Below are 13,168 nucleotides of genomic sequence, written 5' to 3' on the forward strand. Positions count from 1 at the left end.
TAGAGATTGCAATATTGTCAGATCCCTCTGGCGGCGGATCTGTGGGAACACTGGCAGGGCTCTGAAAATGCGATTTAGCCACTCTTTGTGAAATCGAGGGTCTGATTTCCTGATTAGGAAGGTGATTTTGAATTCTTCAATCTTTTCCTTATTCAACTGTGATTGCAGCTGTACAGCAGCTCATTCTTCCCTTTCTTTTTGCTCTTGAGTCTTTCTTGCATCTCTAAACTCCTTTTCAATCTGCCATTGAGCAGCTCTTGCAGCCTTATCCATCTCTTTTTGCTGCTTTGCTGCCTGACAGGCAGCATTCCATTGCATCCACTGCTTCATGATATCTGCCTCCTGCTCCTCAAGAATAGCGTGTTGCAACTTGGCATCCTCCTTACAAGCCTGCTCATCCTTTTTGGCAGCTTCGGAAGCCGCCATTTGCTCGCGGATGTGCTGCACCTTTGCCGGTGAAAAGAACTGTGCCAATGATGGATTTGAAGAATCTAGCAATCCCATGACCCTGCCACGCTTGCGATGTCTCCTTTCTTGATTAAGAGCTTGCTGTAGCTGCCTGTTCTCTATTAAAAGAATCTCTTTATCAAGAGCAAGATTTTCGCCCGCATGGATCAGTTGGTTGAGATCATTAGATATTCAACGCTGTCACTGCTTGACTTGCTTAATCATTTTCCACATGCCAACAATAGAAGTAGGCGTTCTTGGCCTATATTGCGTGTCTGAGGGGGTGCAAGGCCGTATTGCAAGCTTTTTAAGAACCCGTTCCGGATCAAATGGATGTAGGCCAGCGGCGGCGAACGCGGATGCAATATTTGAAGGTGTAAGTGCCTCATGCCATGCAGGATGAAATAGCTGCCAAAAAGACCTCTTTGTAGTGTGTATGAATCCCATTCCAGTTCTCATTCATTCATTCAATTGCTTGGAGTATGATTTGCCCAATGGTCCAAATATTCCAATATCTAGCGGCTGTAATCGGTGTGTAGAGTGGGGAGGTAGGACAGCAAGTAGAATCCGATTTCACTCCGCGTAATTGATGAATACTATATTAACATGGGATGAATGACCATCTAATATAAGAAGCCGGTATCCACGCCCGGCTTTCTTTTTTGTAAGAGGTTCAAAGACCTTCTTTAACCATGTTAATCCATATTCATCATTGCTCCATCCATTTTCTGAAGCAGCAAAGTAGGCCTGATCCTTTTCACTATCAAAATCCTCCAGCCAAGTATCTTGCATATCTCTTGATTCTCCTTGATATATGAGAGCAGGCGGGAGAGCAGTTTCATCAGCACAAATTGCAGCAAATAGTGTAATGAATTCTCAACTGCCATTCTGGCTGGCACCTATCACACGTCCGGATTTGAGGGCGGTAATCGATACAATACGTTTGAGAGTGTGGATGAGTCCTAATAGGAATCCTTTTTCATTGAAGTTGTAAATATTGCCAGGTTCAATATTGTATTGTGCGATCTTTGCCTGCAGCTGTCAGATTAAGCAAGATCAGCAAAATAATCATCAAATCTCATGATACAAGTAAAAAAGTAGTAGTAGTAATAAATCTATTACAAGATCAAAATAATGCTTGAAATATGTTGAATTGTCTGCATTCTTGTGTTTTTGGTCGATATTTCGCAGGTAAACCGACTTGATTACATCCTTGCGGCGTGGGCAGAACCTTGTCACCCAGTTGACTCCAACAGGCACTTTTAGGATCTCAACAATGAGATTATGAAGGATTTGAGGTGTACAAGGGAAACCGCGATCTGCCAATTGATTGATATGAAAAAGGAGCTGTTCTTCTTGCGAATTTGAAAGGTTTTTGCAGTGGATAGAGATTGCTTCCTTTCCTGACACTTGGAGGTTGTTATAACACCGTGATAATGTATGACGGCTGATTCCATATTTTTTTGCAGTTGTAGTGTAATTAGGAACCAACTGCAAGTTCAAATCATCAATCGCTGCTTGTATAACTGCTTCGTGGTGCATGTTGTGGGTGTTTGAAGGTGGATGAATGAAGGGAGAATTTGGCGAGCGTTAGGTGTAAGCGAGCGTTAGGTGGTTGATTACGTTAACTAAGTGGTGGTATTAGCTGGGGCATAGAGGCTGCGCTGCGCTAGTCCGTGATAGGCAGCCTAGGACCAACAATTCCAACTTCTCAGCTACGAAGAGGATAAAAGCGTATTCGTGTCTGCAAAATCTCTGATGAATGAATTCGTACCTGCTGAATAGGTCCCAAGGATCTACCAGCCCGTCTGCTTTCCATGTGGCTCACAATGCCCACCTCATCCAGTCAATTGAGCCTGCGCCTGGTATCAGGTTCTCCAGCCACCCCACAACGCCAGAGCTAAACCAGGGAGAAAGAGAGTCTACGGAAGATGGCTGGAAGGATGAGGAGAAAGAAGAGTCTCGGGCTCACAAAGCAGGCGTTAATGTTCTGACGATCGATCAATATGAAAAGCGCTTGTATGTATAACCCAGCAGAAAATCATTTTACGGCCAAGGGTCTTGCTAAGGACAAGGAATACAGTATGGTATCTGGTGGCGCGGATGCGTCCGTCCATCTCTGGGATTTGGAGACTCGTGGATCTGAGTCAAGCTATCTTTACAAATCCATTGCTTCGGTGACAAAGTAAATCCATTGTCTTAAATCCAGTCCATATCATTTTTTTCAATCAGACAATCTCATCACCCATTTAGATCAATGAGCCCAGCGGCGCATACACATGCATTGACTTCTATTTCAATTTATCCCTTTGACCCGACTCCGTCGACTATATTGACGACTTCCCACGATACCACTTTGAAACTATCTTCGCTTCAAGCTCCTGCGATTATCCCAGTTTATACATTTTCGCTGCACTCCACTCCGTACTCACATTCGTTTTCATCGCATCCGTCGTCGCTCCTTCTGGCCGCCGTAGGAACCTCGGATAAAGCAGTGAGACTGCTCGACCTTCGTTCCGGGCTGGCCACCCACGCATTACCGGGACATAGCTCCGCTATTCTCTCCGTTTCCTGGGCCCCCCATCATGAATATCTGCTCGCGTCTGCGTCCCATGACAACCGGGTCATCCTCTTCGACGTCCGCCGCGGGGGCCATAACTCTGCTCTAGCTTCACTGGACATGGACGACGCAGTCGGCGTGGTCGCGCCGCACGACGCACCGCCGTCGTTCACCTGCCGGAATCCATATGCGCCCGACGTCCGTGCGCATAACGGGGCGGTGACGGGCGTGCGATGGACGTCCAGTGGCAGCCACATAGTCACTTCCGGACACGACGCGCGCATTCGAGTCTGGGACGCTTCCACGGGGGCAAATTCGCTGGTCCATTTCGGCCCGCGCGTCCGCAACAGCGCTTCACTGCATCTCGCTGAGAGGGCACCGCTAGTTTTACCCAGCGATGTCGCAGGTGCGGGGCATGCAACGCTTCTTTGGCCCAACTGCGGCGACCAGGACGACACAGGGGAAGTATTCGTTTTCGCGCTTCGGGATGGTGCATTGATCAAGCGCCTTCGTGTGCCCGGCGTACCGGGCTCACGGCAGAGGATGCGAGGAAGGCCCACGGCACTTAGCGCGGCGCCCACAAATGGCCTTGCATGGCGCGGGAACGGAGCATCGGGTGAGGGCATGGAGTTATTTTCTGCCCACGGAGATGGAACGATCAGGGCCTGGGTCTCCAGAACGTCGGATGAGGGGCATGAGATCGCGGAGAACGAGGAGGAGATGGAGGAACGGAAGAGGAAGCGGGATGTTCTCGATGCGGTGTATCGCGGCCTGATGAACCGGAAAATCACTTTCACTTGATGCCACTGGTAAGCAAAACGGGTTATTTTCCCGGTTATGTACTACCAATTCTCTAACCTCTCACTAAATATAAGGTAAGGTCGGGGCTTATACCGTGCTTCTGAGCTTGATAACTAGATCAGAAGGGAGTGCCACTATTGCAGGTTAAGATATATTGTAAAGAGATACCTAGAACGACTAGCAATATGCTATAGCTACAGCAGCAGTTAAAGTAAACAAGAGGAATTAAACTGGCTGTGTGACTATGCATGGGACCATGACCAATTTTAGCATTGGTTCCATTCTCTTATATTTTAGTCCTGGTCTTATATATTGTATATCTGTCGGAACTAAATAAGTCTGAATATTGCCCCAAATACTGAATATCAATAAAATAGATTGAATTGCTTATTCTAACTCCTAATAATTACATGATAATCAGGCAGTATTTATAGGGAAATCTGTGCTTAAATATACACATGAGATATTACTGAGCATCAGTGGGGCGTTGCTTGGTTTCATATAGTGGGATGTTCCAGATTCTATATTATTTCAGAATCTCTATATTATAGAGAAACCAACTTTTTCTGTGAAAAATGTGGGATGGTTGATCTACGGACAGAACCTACTAGGGATTGCAACATGCGACGGAAGAGAAGTTTTGAACGTATCACCCAATATCGCTGATCGAGCGATGATAAACCTTCACAGGTGGTTCCTGTTGGTTCTTATTAAGAATATCTGCACCACCGATCACTTCTGCATCCGACAAGCACGCCATCTTCCACGTCTGGTAGTTGGTGCCATCGAACGTGGTGACGGACTTTGTGTTCAACGAGGCCTGCGCTTCCTTCTGGTATTCGCGAGCCAGCATGTTCGGATCTTCTTCTGGTATAGGGTTCGGAGGAGGTGGAGGTGGTGGCGGCGCGCGTGCTGATATCAGTCGCTCGCAGAGTGCAATGAGATCTGCTGCTGCCATGGTCACCATGCCGTTAGGATTCGGCGTAGGTATCGGCATAGGACTGGGCGTGCCATCCTCGGATTCCTCGCGTTCTGGCATCTTGCCAGTATCGCGTGCGGAGCCAGAGGTTGTCATATCTTCCTCTGCCATCGCGTATTCAGTTTGATCACCCTCCGCTTCTGAGCCGGATTCTTGCTCAGTAATAGGGGGGAAGGATTGGGGGACCCTTGATTGCGAACGTAGTGTCTTCTTACGTCCTGATATTGGGGTCGCAGGTAATCGAGAACCACTCATAATCAATCTGACTTAGGGAGGTTCTGAATGAAAATAAATAAGTTTTTGATCCCTTCAAGATAGTAATGAAATCTCTGCAGCAGTCTCGACAGCAATTCCGTCAATTACACCACTTTTGTAGGCAAAGAGCTCTCTTTTCAGGGGAATAATGTCTAACTCATCCAATATAACATCAGTCGCAGCGTATTCTAATCAAAACGTCTGTTTTTCTTAAAAATCTGCAATCCGGGCCATAACCTGTGGGATGGTTGATCTTCTCATTGTGCGATCGCTAGCTAACTATATATAGGGGTAATCACGTGCGGTGGAGGGCCGCCTGGGTAACTAGTGCCCAACAGCTTTAACCCTAATCACATGACGTACAACAGTCGAATTCCGTGCGAATGTTGTGCCCCCAAGCTGGGGGATGTCGATTTTTGGTGTGCGTTGGGGCTCAATGCCCGGAAGTGTTGTGAGGCTTGTGCCTCTGCAGGAAAATCCTGCAAACCTGTGAGTGTTTTGCTTTGATTTCTATTTCCTTTTTCCCTTCCTTCAAATTTGTTTTTTTTTTTTTTTTTTTTTTTTTTTTTTGTATTTATTATATCCAAATTGAATTTTTTTCTTTTCCTCTTTTCCCTGATAAATCCTTCTAAAAAAAATGCATTTGATTGGAGTTTGGGTGAGATTTGTGCTTCTAGCGTTTTTCGACTTGAGATTTGCGCTTCTGGCGTTTGGGAGTATGTTGGTTTTGTATTTGTCGTTCATTTTCTTGTTCGAGGAAGATATCGAATGCCTGAGTGTTTAATATGTTTTCTTCCGGTTCCCATGTATCACCACTAGGTCCCCAACCTGTCCATCTCACAAGATATTCCGGAGGTTTGTTTTTTCGTTGTCGTTTTTCAAGAATTTCCTCAACTTGATATATATTCTTCTTCGCCGTCGACAAGTTCCGGTCCCGGTTCCGGTAAAGCTCCATTCCTGCGGTTGTATGGCTCTAATAAAGAAACATGGAATACAGGATGGATGTTTCTATATGAAGGTGGCAGTTCCAGTTTGTACGCTTGTTTTCCGATGGTATTCAGAATCTTGAAGGGTCCAACATATTTATGGTCGAGTTTACGAACCGGGCGTAGTAATCGGAGGTTTTTTGCATTGACCATGACGTAGTCACCTATTTTAAATTGTTGAGGCTTATGTTTTGCATCGTAATAGGTTTTCTGCGCTTGTCGCGCTTTTTGTAGGTTCTCGATGAGCTTGTGGCGTGTTTCCTCAATATGTTTCGCGCGGCTAGCAGCATGTATGGCAACCGGTTGTGGTGGTTTGCTGACGTTAATTTTCAAATCAGGTCGATATCCCATTAAGGCTTCCGCGGGTGCTATTCCCGTAGAGGCATGTTGAGAGGTATTGTAAACAAACTGTGCTAGTGGTACCCAGCGTGCCCAGTCATCTTGATGATAGTTGATAAAGCATCGGAGGTAATGTTCCAAGATTTGATTCTGTCATTGCAAGTTTGTGAAGAGTGGCATCATAGCTTAACTCTTCCAGTTTGGTTGCATATTTGTCAAATTCTCGGCGAATGGAAGGTAGAACTTTCATATAGAGGTGTGATTTCCGATGGTATTCGCTATAAGAATGCCGCAGACGCCCTTCAATTGATTGTAAATGTGAAGCAAATTGTTGAACTGTCTGATCTTCTTGTTGCTCTGTTTTCCAGTACTGTCTATCTGCATCTCGGAAACTTTTATCTGGATCGGTGACTTGACATTGCATCCAGCTAACAAATTCTTCCCATGGTGGCAAAATCCGCATATCATGTGTATGTTGATACCAACGTTGTTGCATCCCGACATTGAAATGAGTGACGGCTTCGATGATCTTCCAATGGTTGTGTTCATTGTAATAATCAAGATCACTGGCATGGAAAGCGATAGCAGCTGTAACAAAGTTTTCAAATTCTTTCATGCTTTGGCCTCAGAACTTTTCCACATCTCTCTGAGAAGGGTGACCGCTCATGCCGGGATCTCGAAGTTCTAATTGCCAAAGTGGTACCCGACTACGTCTCCCACTGACAGTAGTCACGGCGCTTTCCACTAAGGTTGTTGGGCGCTTGTAGCGTAGGTTCCGGTGGTCCGAAGATGCTTGTGGCGTTTTCGCGGTTACAATTCATGCTAGTTGCGTCTCTACCATGGTTCGGATGCGCTTCGAGCGTATTTCAGGTGGCTGGGATGGTTTCATCCAATTCTTGCAGTAAAGTATTGCACCAGTGTTGAAGTTCTCACAATTCCTTCTCAGCCTGTAACTTCTTAATTCTCCTAGTCACAGCTATCTTCTCAGCCTCAATTGCACTCAGATCTTCAGAGGAGGTATCCCCTTCCGAACTGTGCTCAGAGTCTGATTCCATAGAAGAGGTTGATTCTTGTTGCACACTTTCAGTAGCAGAGGTGCGCGTTTCGCAGTTTTCTTCACTGGTGTTTGTTGCTTCTGGTTCGGCGGTAGCACGAGTACGGCGGATGCTGTGGGTAGAGGCCATGATATTACTCAACGGACCGTCTCTCGAAGATTGAGCGATTAGAAACTGTGAGGGGTGATGACAGTGTGAAGAGTGAATAGTAGAAGATAGTATATAGTGTAGTGGAAGATAATAATAATAATAATTATAATAGTAGTGTAGTTGAAGTTGTAGCTAATCGCTAAGAAGGAAAAGAATGAGAAAGAAGATGTGCGAAATACATGCATCCATATATATATACATATAGAAATAGCGGTAGCGAGAGTATAATGAAAAGAGGTAAGAATAGACGAAGATATAAACAAAGATAATATAATAATAAGGAAATAATAAACGAGTGCATTACATGATTCATGTAATGCTGGTGTGGCGAGTCTCTGCCACAAGAATGGCAGATGTATGAAACATTTCCTCAAGGCTTTTCAGAGTGCTACAGCTGTTGAAGAGGATGGCTATTCTCTGTACAGACAGCAACATGATCCATGTGGTTGTTTTTTATTGACAGCTGTAGATTACATGGAATTCACCTATATGAGTCACGTGCAGCCGTTGGATATCTCATAACGAGGGATTAAACGGCGCGTTTTCAAGCTGGATAAGCGAGCGCAAGCGAGCGATTGCGGCTTGTCTTCAATAATAGAACTTATCAAGTTCTTGCTTTGATATACCCCCTTCAGCTGAATAACATCAGTAATGAAGCTGGACAGATGTGACGGGTTAGCACCCGTTAGTAATTAAGGGAATTTATACACACACCCGCGAATTACTAACTACACCCCGCTAAAATTTATTGGGAATAGTTCCGTATGACCCGTACCATACAAATTTGTATGAGAACTAACATCGCAAAATATAGCGAAAATATAAAGATAATATACAAATTAATTAATATACAAATTAAAACTCCCACTCCCACTCATCTATCAGCTTTGAAGAGAGCATTCAATGCCCCTTGCACATCCTGCGCCGTATCCATGTGTTCTCTGGTAATTTGATAAGTGTAGGGTCCAGTGCCACCGACATCTCCAAATTTTGCCAGTACAACTTCAGTTTGATGCCCATTCACTTCAAATTTTGCATCTTTTAATTTTTGCAGGCCAGTGTCTCTCCGGTTCTGGCTTTCATATAATATTATGTAATAGCTAGTTGTCAAGGAGATTATTTTCTGGACGCCTTTACCGGACTTCTCAGTCAAAAAATTAAAAAGCTTTTTATAAGCCATTGCGCATTTCAGAAGTGCTTTGTCTGTTCATAGCATATTTTCAGCAACAATCATATCAGCGGATCATTCTGTTATAATCTGATCTCTATGTTCTACACCCTCAATACCATTCTTACAACTACCCACGAACGTAGGGGTACATTTGAATTTTCCACTTTTCCAACTGTTTTCGTATAATTTTAACCCCCCAACCCGTTCAATATCATCGCACACCCTCTGCGATTTCTCTACGTGTGTGTACTGCACAGGTTGAGTGGTCATGGAGCCCTCAACGCCCTCCCGTCCGCCCAAGGACATCGACACGGCCTACACCAGGCCACTGGAGCCGGAGTCACCGGCCAATTTTGTCACTGAAAAGGCTGGCAAGAGGCAGAGGAAGACTGTCACAATGCCTCCCCCAGTCCTCAAAGGAGCCAGCGACAGCATCCCCACAGCCACCTCTCGGCTGCAGAAGCAGTTTGAGGAGGCTCAGCAGCAACAGAATCTGCAGCAGAAGGCCCTCATCAGATTGGTGAAGACTCTGAACAGCTGGGTTGAGGAGGAGAAGCAGCCAGTCAGTCAGAACTTTGCCCGAATCTTCTGTGAGAGGTTTGTCAAGTATGTGACAGCAGATCTGAGTGCAGCATCAATTCTGAGAGGGGGTGCTGCCCCGGATACTCATCCGCAGCCAAATGCAGCAAAGACAGCTGCGAGGGAGCCGACTACCTGGGCGGGTGTTGCTCAGAGGGGGAAAAACTCTGCCCTCCCTGGGGTTACCCCTGCCAAGACTGCGGCTTCCCCAGCAGGCAGGGCTAGTGGAGCTAGCCTGCAGCCCAAAAGCGCCAGTCAGCCAGGGGGCCCCACAGGGGGCACAAAACAGCAGGAGGACCCACGAGTTCTCGTCACCCTCCAGCCAGAGAAACGGGTCGCCCGGCTACAGCCATATGCTGTGCGGCAGGCAATCGTTGCAAACATTCAGGGGGTGGGGGATGTGGCCAATGTGCCGAAGGTGGAGCCCACCAGGACAGGTTGGGCGATCACACCAAGCGACAGAGGCATACGCGACGCTCTGACCACTGAGAAGGCAGTGGCTACTCTCTGTGAAGTCCTTGGCGCCACGGAGATCCGGCTACCAGAGCGGTGGTACAATTATGCTGTCCCAGGGGTCCCAGAGTCTGTCCAGGACTGGGAAGGGGCAAGAATCCCCACAGACAAGATGATTGAGGGAGAGGTTCTGGCTCAGGCAAAGGTAAAGCCAGTGAGCTGTCGACCCTCGCGTCATGGGGTGAACCCCAAGACAGGGAAGATTACATGGATTGTCTCCTTCCTTGCCCCGGTAAAGGGCTTCTCACTCTTCAATGCCAGTGAGAGGGCCAGGCTGATTGAGAAAAGGCCTTTGGCAGTGAGACATAACCCAGGATGCCAGGGGTTCTGCCACCCACCAAAGTGTGCGCGACTGGCAAGATGCTCCAACTGCAGTGAGCCCACAAGCCAGCATGAGGGGCCAACAGGCGCGGAGTGCAAGAGAGCGCCAAGATGTGCCAACTGCTGCCAACCCTACCCAGCTGGGCATCAGCACTGCCCTGCCGCACCCAGGCGCGTGAATGGCACCCTCAGGCGCCTAACTCAAAAAGAGCTAGCAGCTGTTCGCCGCCTTGGCGACAGGTGCCACAGGGATGCTCAGGAGCGACAACCGCCGCCAGCACAGCCAGCACCAATGGTCGCAGTGGTGGTGCCTACACCAACTGCTCAGTCAACCCAGTCAACACAGCCCGCTGGGCTAGCACCCCGCAAGCGGGCGGCGACTCAGAGTTCCATCAGTGAGGGGGGTGCCACCTGGCAGATGGCCCGCACCAGGCGACGCTCAGCTCGCACAGCAGTGCGGCAGCACAGTCAAGCAGCTAAAGAACAGTCTGACTCCAGCATGCAGACGGCAGGTCTGGAGGCCTTCAACCTCATCCCGCAGGTGGACTTCGGCAGCAGCTCACCAAGTGACTCCTCATGCTAGAACACCAACACCAGCGACGCGGCTGGCGCCGCAGGAACAACCAGCAGGAAAATCGCCCCCTGCAGGTCTTCCGGGCAAATACAGCCAAGGCAGCCCTCTGTCACACAGCAGCTCTACAGCTTGCTTTCAAGCAGGGCTGTGAAGTGATCTGTATACAGGAGCCATACACACACCCTGGCATCAAGACTTCTAACCACCCAGCGTATGAGTGCTTTGCGCCTATAGACCGCTGGGATGACACTAACCCGGAGCAGTGAGAGGAGGAGAGGCCCCGGGTCATGACATATGTACGCAAGGGCTCAAAGACAAGGGCACAGCAACACCGGTCTGTGCAAAACAGGGATCTGCTATGGGTCAGTGTAAATGGCTGCCACATTCTCAATGTGTACAGACAGCCTGAGACAGACGCAGTCATGGACTATCTGACCAATCTGAGCCCACCAGCCCGCTGTCTGATAGGTGGGGATATCAACGTACGGCATGATGCCTTTGAACCAGGGGCAGTGAATCTGCACCGGGGCGGGGAGCTTGTCCAATGGGCCAGTGAACATGGGATGGACTTTGTGGGAGAGATAGGGGTTCCGACTCATGCAGCAGGTCATGTGATTGATCTCACCTTCTCCAATGTAGCCTTTGCTTCCACTACAGTGCGTCAAGATCTACACTGCGGCTCAGATCACCAGTTTATGATCACTATGCTGCCAACAACACCTCAAACACAGCTGAGTGATGCTCGCATCAAGATCACAGACTCTCAGCTGGAGCCCTTTGCAGATCTTGTCAGAGGTCTCATGGTGGACATGCCTTGCTCAGAGGGGGTTGGAAATGTGGCACAGCTTGATGATCTGACCCAACACTTCACTCAGAGTCTTCTGGCTGCAGCTCAGGCAGTCAGTAAGCCAGCTCAACAAGAGCGGACCACAACCTCCTGGTGGACAGCAGACTGCCGAAGAGCGCACTGAGAGCTCACCACTCACCAGACAGAGGCCGCGAAACACCAGTTCAAGGACACAGTGCGCAAGGCCAAGCGTGCATACTGGAGGCAGGTGATCAATGAGGCCAGAGATGGTAGAGACCTGTACCGGGTGGTGGCATGGCATAAGCTGGAACCCAACCTCAGAGCACCCCCTCTGGTGATTGGGGATCAGGTCATAGAAGAGACAGCCGCCAAAGCTGAGGCACTTCAACAAGCAATTCTGAAGCGATACAACTCAGCTGATGATCTGGAGTATGACCCACTGGATGATGAGCACTGGAGCGGCATGGGGAACCTGCCCTGGAACCCCCGGATTGGGATGGAGGAGATGGAGCGCAACACCATTGGGGTACAGAGCACCTCCCCAGGCACGGATGGAATCACAGTGCGGATGCTCAAAGCATGCTGGCAGCATGTGTCCCTCTTTATACAGCAGCTATACAACTGCTGCCTCCGGCTCTGCCACTTCCCACGAGCCTGGAAACTGGCAGAGGTGGCAATGATACCCAAGGTGGGTAAGAGAGATAGAAGCTCAGTCCGCTCCTGGAGGCCCATTGCCCTGCTTTCAGTAATCTCCAAAGGGCTGGAACGCATCATTGCAAGGCGACTGGCGTACACGGCACTCATTCACGGCATAGTCAGCCCACAGCATGGGGGGGCGCTGCCCAGACGATCTGCAATGGACCTGGTAGCTGCTTTCACTCATGAGGTGGAGGCAGCCTTCGCACAAAACAAAGAAGTGTCCATGGTCACAATGGATGTGCAGGGTGCCTTTGATGCTGTGCTGCGCAGGCGACTGCTTCAGCGGATGGCGCAGCAGGGGTGGCCACGCGAGCTGCTGCAGCTCATTGACAGTTTCCTCACTGAACGCAGAGCTCAGGTCCGGCTGGAGGGGACCACCACAGCAGCACATCAGATGCAATGTGGCACGCCACAGGGGTCTCCTTTGTCACCAATACTGTTCCTTCTGTACCTGGCAGAGCTGCTGTGGCAAAACTCGGAGTTGCGCTTTGGCTATGCGGATGATCTGAACATCTGGCGGGCGACCCACTCACTTGACAACAATGCCACCCTTCTCAGACAAGATATACAGAGTATTCTGAGGTGGGGGGAGATAAACAAGGTGGCCTTCGCACCAGAGAAACTTGAGATGATCCATCTTACAAGAAAGCGACACAATGAGGCACCAGCAGTAGTTGTGTCTGAGGACCTCACTGTTCACCCTGTTACTGCCCCAGCTGGACAGGAGCCAGCACTTCGCTGGCTGGGTGTACACTTCAACAGAAGGCTCACCTGGAGACCACATGTCTCCACCCGGGCAAAGAAGGCAAGGGCCGTGGCCCAGCACATCCGGAGTCTGGGAAAGACCAGAGACGGGCCCCCAGCAGACGCTCTGCGGAAGGAGGTCACCACCTGCGTGGTTCCCTCACTGCTCTATGGCACAGAGGCCTGG

At 48.9% G+C, this 13,168-nt stretch overlaps 7 protein-coding genes across 7 annotated transcripts in view; 3 read left to right on the forward strand and 4 right to left on the reverse strand.

The window, feature by feature from the left end:
- Nucleotides 1-180: 180 nt before the first annotated feature.
- Nucleotides 181-504, reverse strand: HCAG_07867 (predicted protein; the record flags this gene model as incomplete). The annotated part of the gene is made up of 1 exon (XM_001537508.1): nucleotides 181-504. The coding sequence occupies one exon, from the start codon at nucleotides 502-504 to the stop codon at nucleotides 181-183; it is 324 nt and encodes a 107-aa protein (XP_001537558.1).
- Nucleotides 505-1,323: 819 nt separating this feature from the next.
- HCAG_07868 (predicted protein) lies at nucleotides 1,324-1,989 on the reverse strand (the record flags this gene model as incomplete). The annotated part of the gene is made up of 2 exons (XM_001537509.1): nucleotides 1,324-1,485; nucleotides 1,657-1,989. 2 exons carry the CDS (start codon nucleotides 1,987-1,989, stop codon nucleotides 1,324-1,326), a joined length of 495 nt encoding a protein of 164 aa, XP_001537559.1.
- A 287-nt stretch (nucleotides 1,990-2,276) lies between these two features.
- On the forward strand, nucleotides 2,277-3,808 carry HCAG_07869 (conserved hypothetical protein; the record flags this gene model as incomplete). The annotated part of the gene is made up of 3 exons (XM_001537510.1): nucleotides 2,277-2,319; nucleotides 2,485-2,632; nucleotides 2,701-3,808. The coding sequence occupies 3 exons, from the start codon at nucleotides 2,277-2,279 to the stop codon at nucleotides 3,806-3,808; spliced, it is 1,299 nt and encodes a 432-aa protein (XP_001537560.1).
- Nucleotides 3,809-4,457: 649 nt separating this feature from the next.
- Nucleotides 4,458-5,042, reverse strand: HCAG_07870 (predicted protein; the record flags this gene model as incomplete). Its single annotated transcript, XM_001537511.1, has 1 exon — nucleotides 4,458-5,042. The coding sequence occupies one exon, from the start codon at nucleotides 5,040-5,042 to the stop codon at nucleotides 4,458-4,460; it is 585 nt and encodes a 194-aa protein (XP_001537561.1).
- A 673-nt stretch (nucleotides 5,043-5,715) lies between these two features.
- On the reverse strand, nucleotides 5,716-7,551 carry HCAG_07871 (predicted protein; the record flags this gene model as incomplete). The annotated part of the gene is made up of 5 exons (XM_001537512.1): nucleotides 5,716-6,015; nucleotides 6,146-6,396; nucleotides 6,854-6,955; nucleotides 7,092-7,201; nucleotides 7,301-7,551. 5 exons carry the CDS (start codon nucleotides 7,549-7,551, stop codon nucleotides 5,716-5,718), a joined length of 1,014 nt encoding a protein of 337 aa, XP_001537562.1.
- A 1,460-nt stretch (nucleotides 7,552-9,011) lies between these two features.
- Nucleotides 9,012-10,739, forward strand: HCAG_07872 (predicted protein; the record flags this gene model as incomplete). Its single annotated transcript, XM_001537513.1, has 1 exon — nucleotides 9,012-10,739. The coding sequence occupies one exon, from the start codon at nucleotides 9,012-9,014 to the stop codon at nucleotides 10,737-10,739; it is 1,728 nt and encodes a 575-aa protein (XP_001537563.1).
- Nucleotides 10,740-11,017: 278 nt separating this feature from the next.
- The window catches only part of HCAG_07873 (conserved hypothetical protein), a gene marked incomplete at both ends in the record, with an annotated part of 3,552 nt that continues 1,401 nt past the window's right edge, over nucleotides 11,018-13,168 (forward strand). The window contains 2 exons of the mRNA XM_001537514.1: nucleotides 11,018-11,629; nucleotides 11,720-13,168. The exon at nucleotides 11,720-13,168 is cut by the window's right edge and continues 1,401 nt beyond it. Of these exons, the coding sequence (XP_001537564.1) occupies nucleotides 11,018-11,629; nucleotides 11,720-13,168 (2,061 nt within the window). The remainder of the gene's footprint in view (nucleotides 11,630-11,719) is intronic.

This window comes from Histoplasma capsulatum, genomic scaffold (genome assembly GCF_000149585.1).
Source record: "Histoplasma capsulatum NAm1 scaffold_9 genomic scaffold, whole genome shotgun sequence".
NCBI classification, from domain to species: domain Eukaryota; kingdom Fungi; phylum Ascomycota; class Eurotiomycetes; order Onygenales; family Ajellomycetaceae; genus Histoplasma; species Histoplasma mississippiense.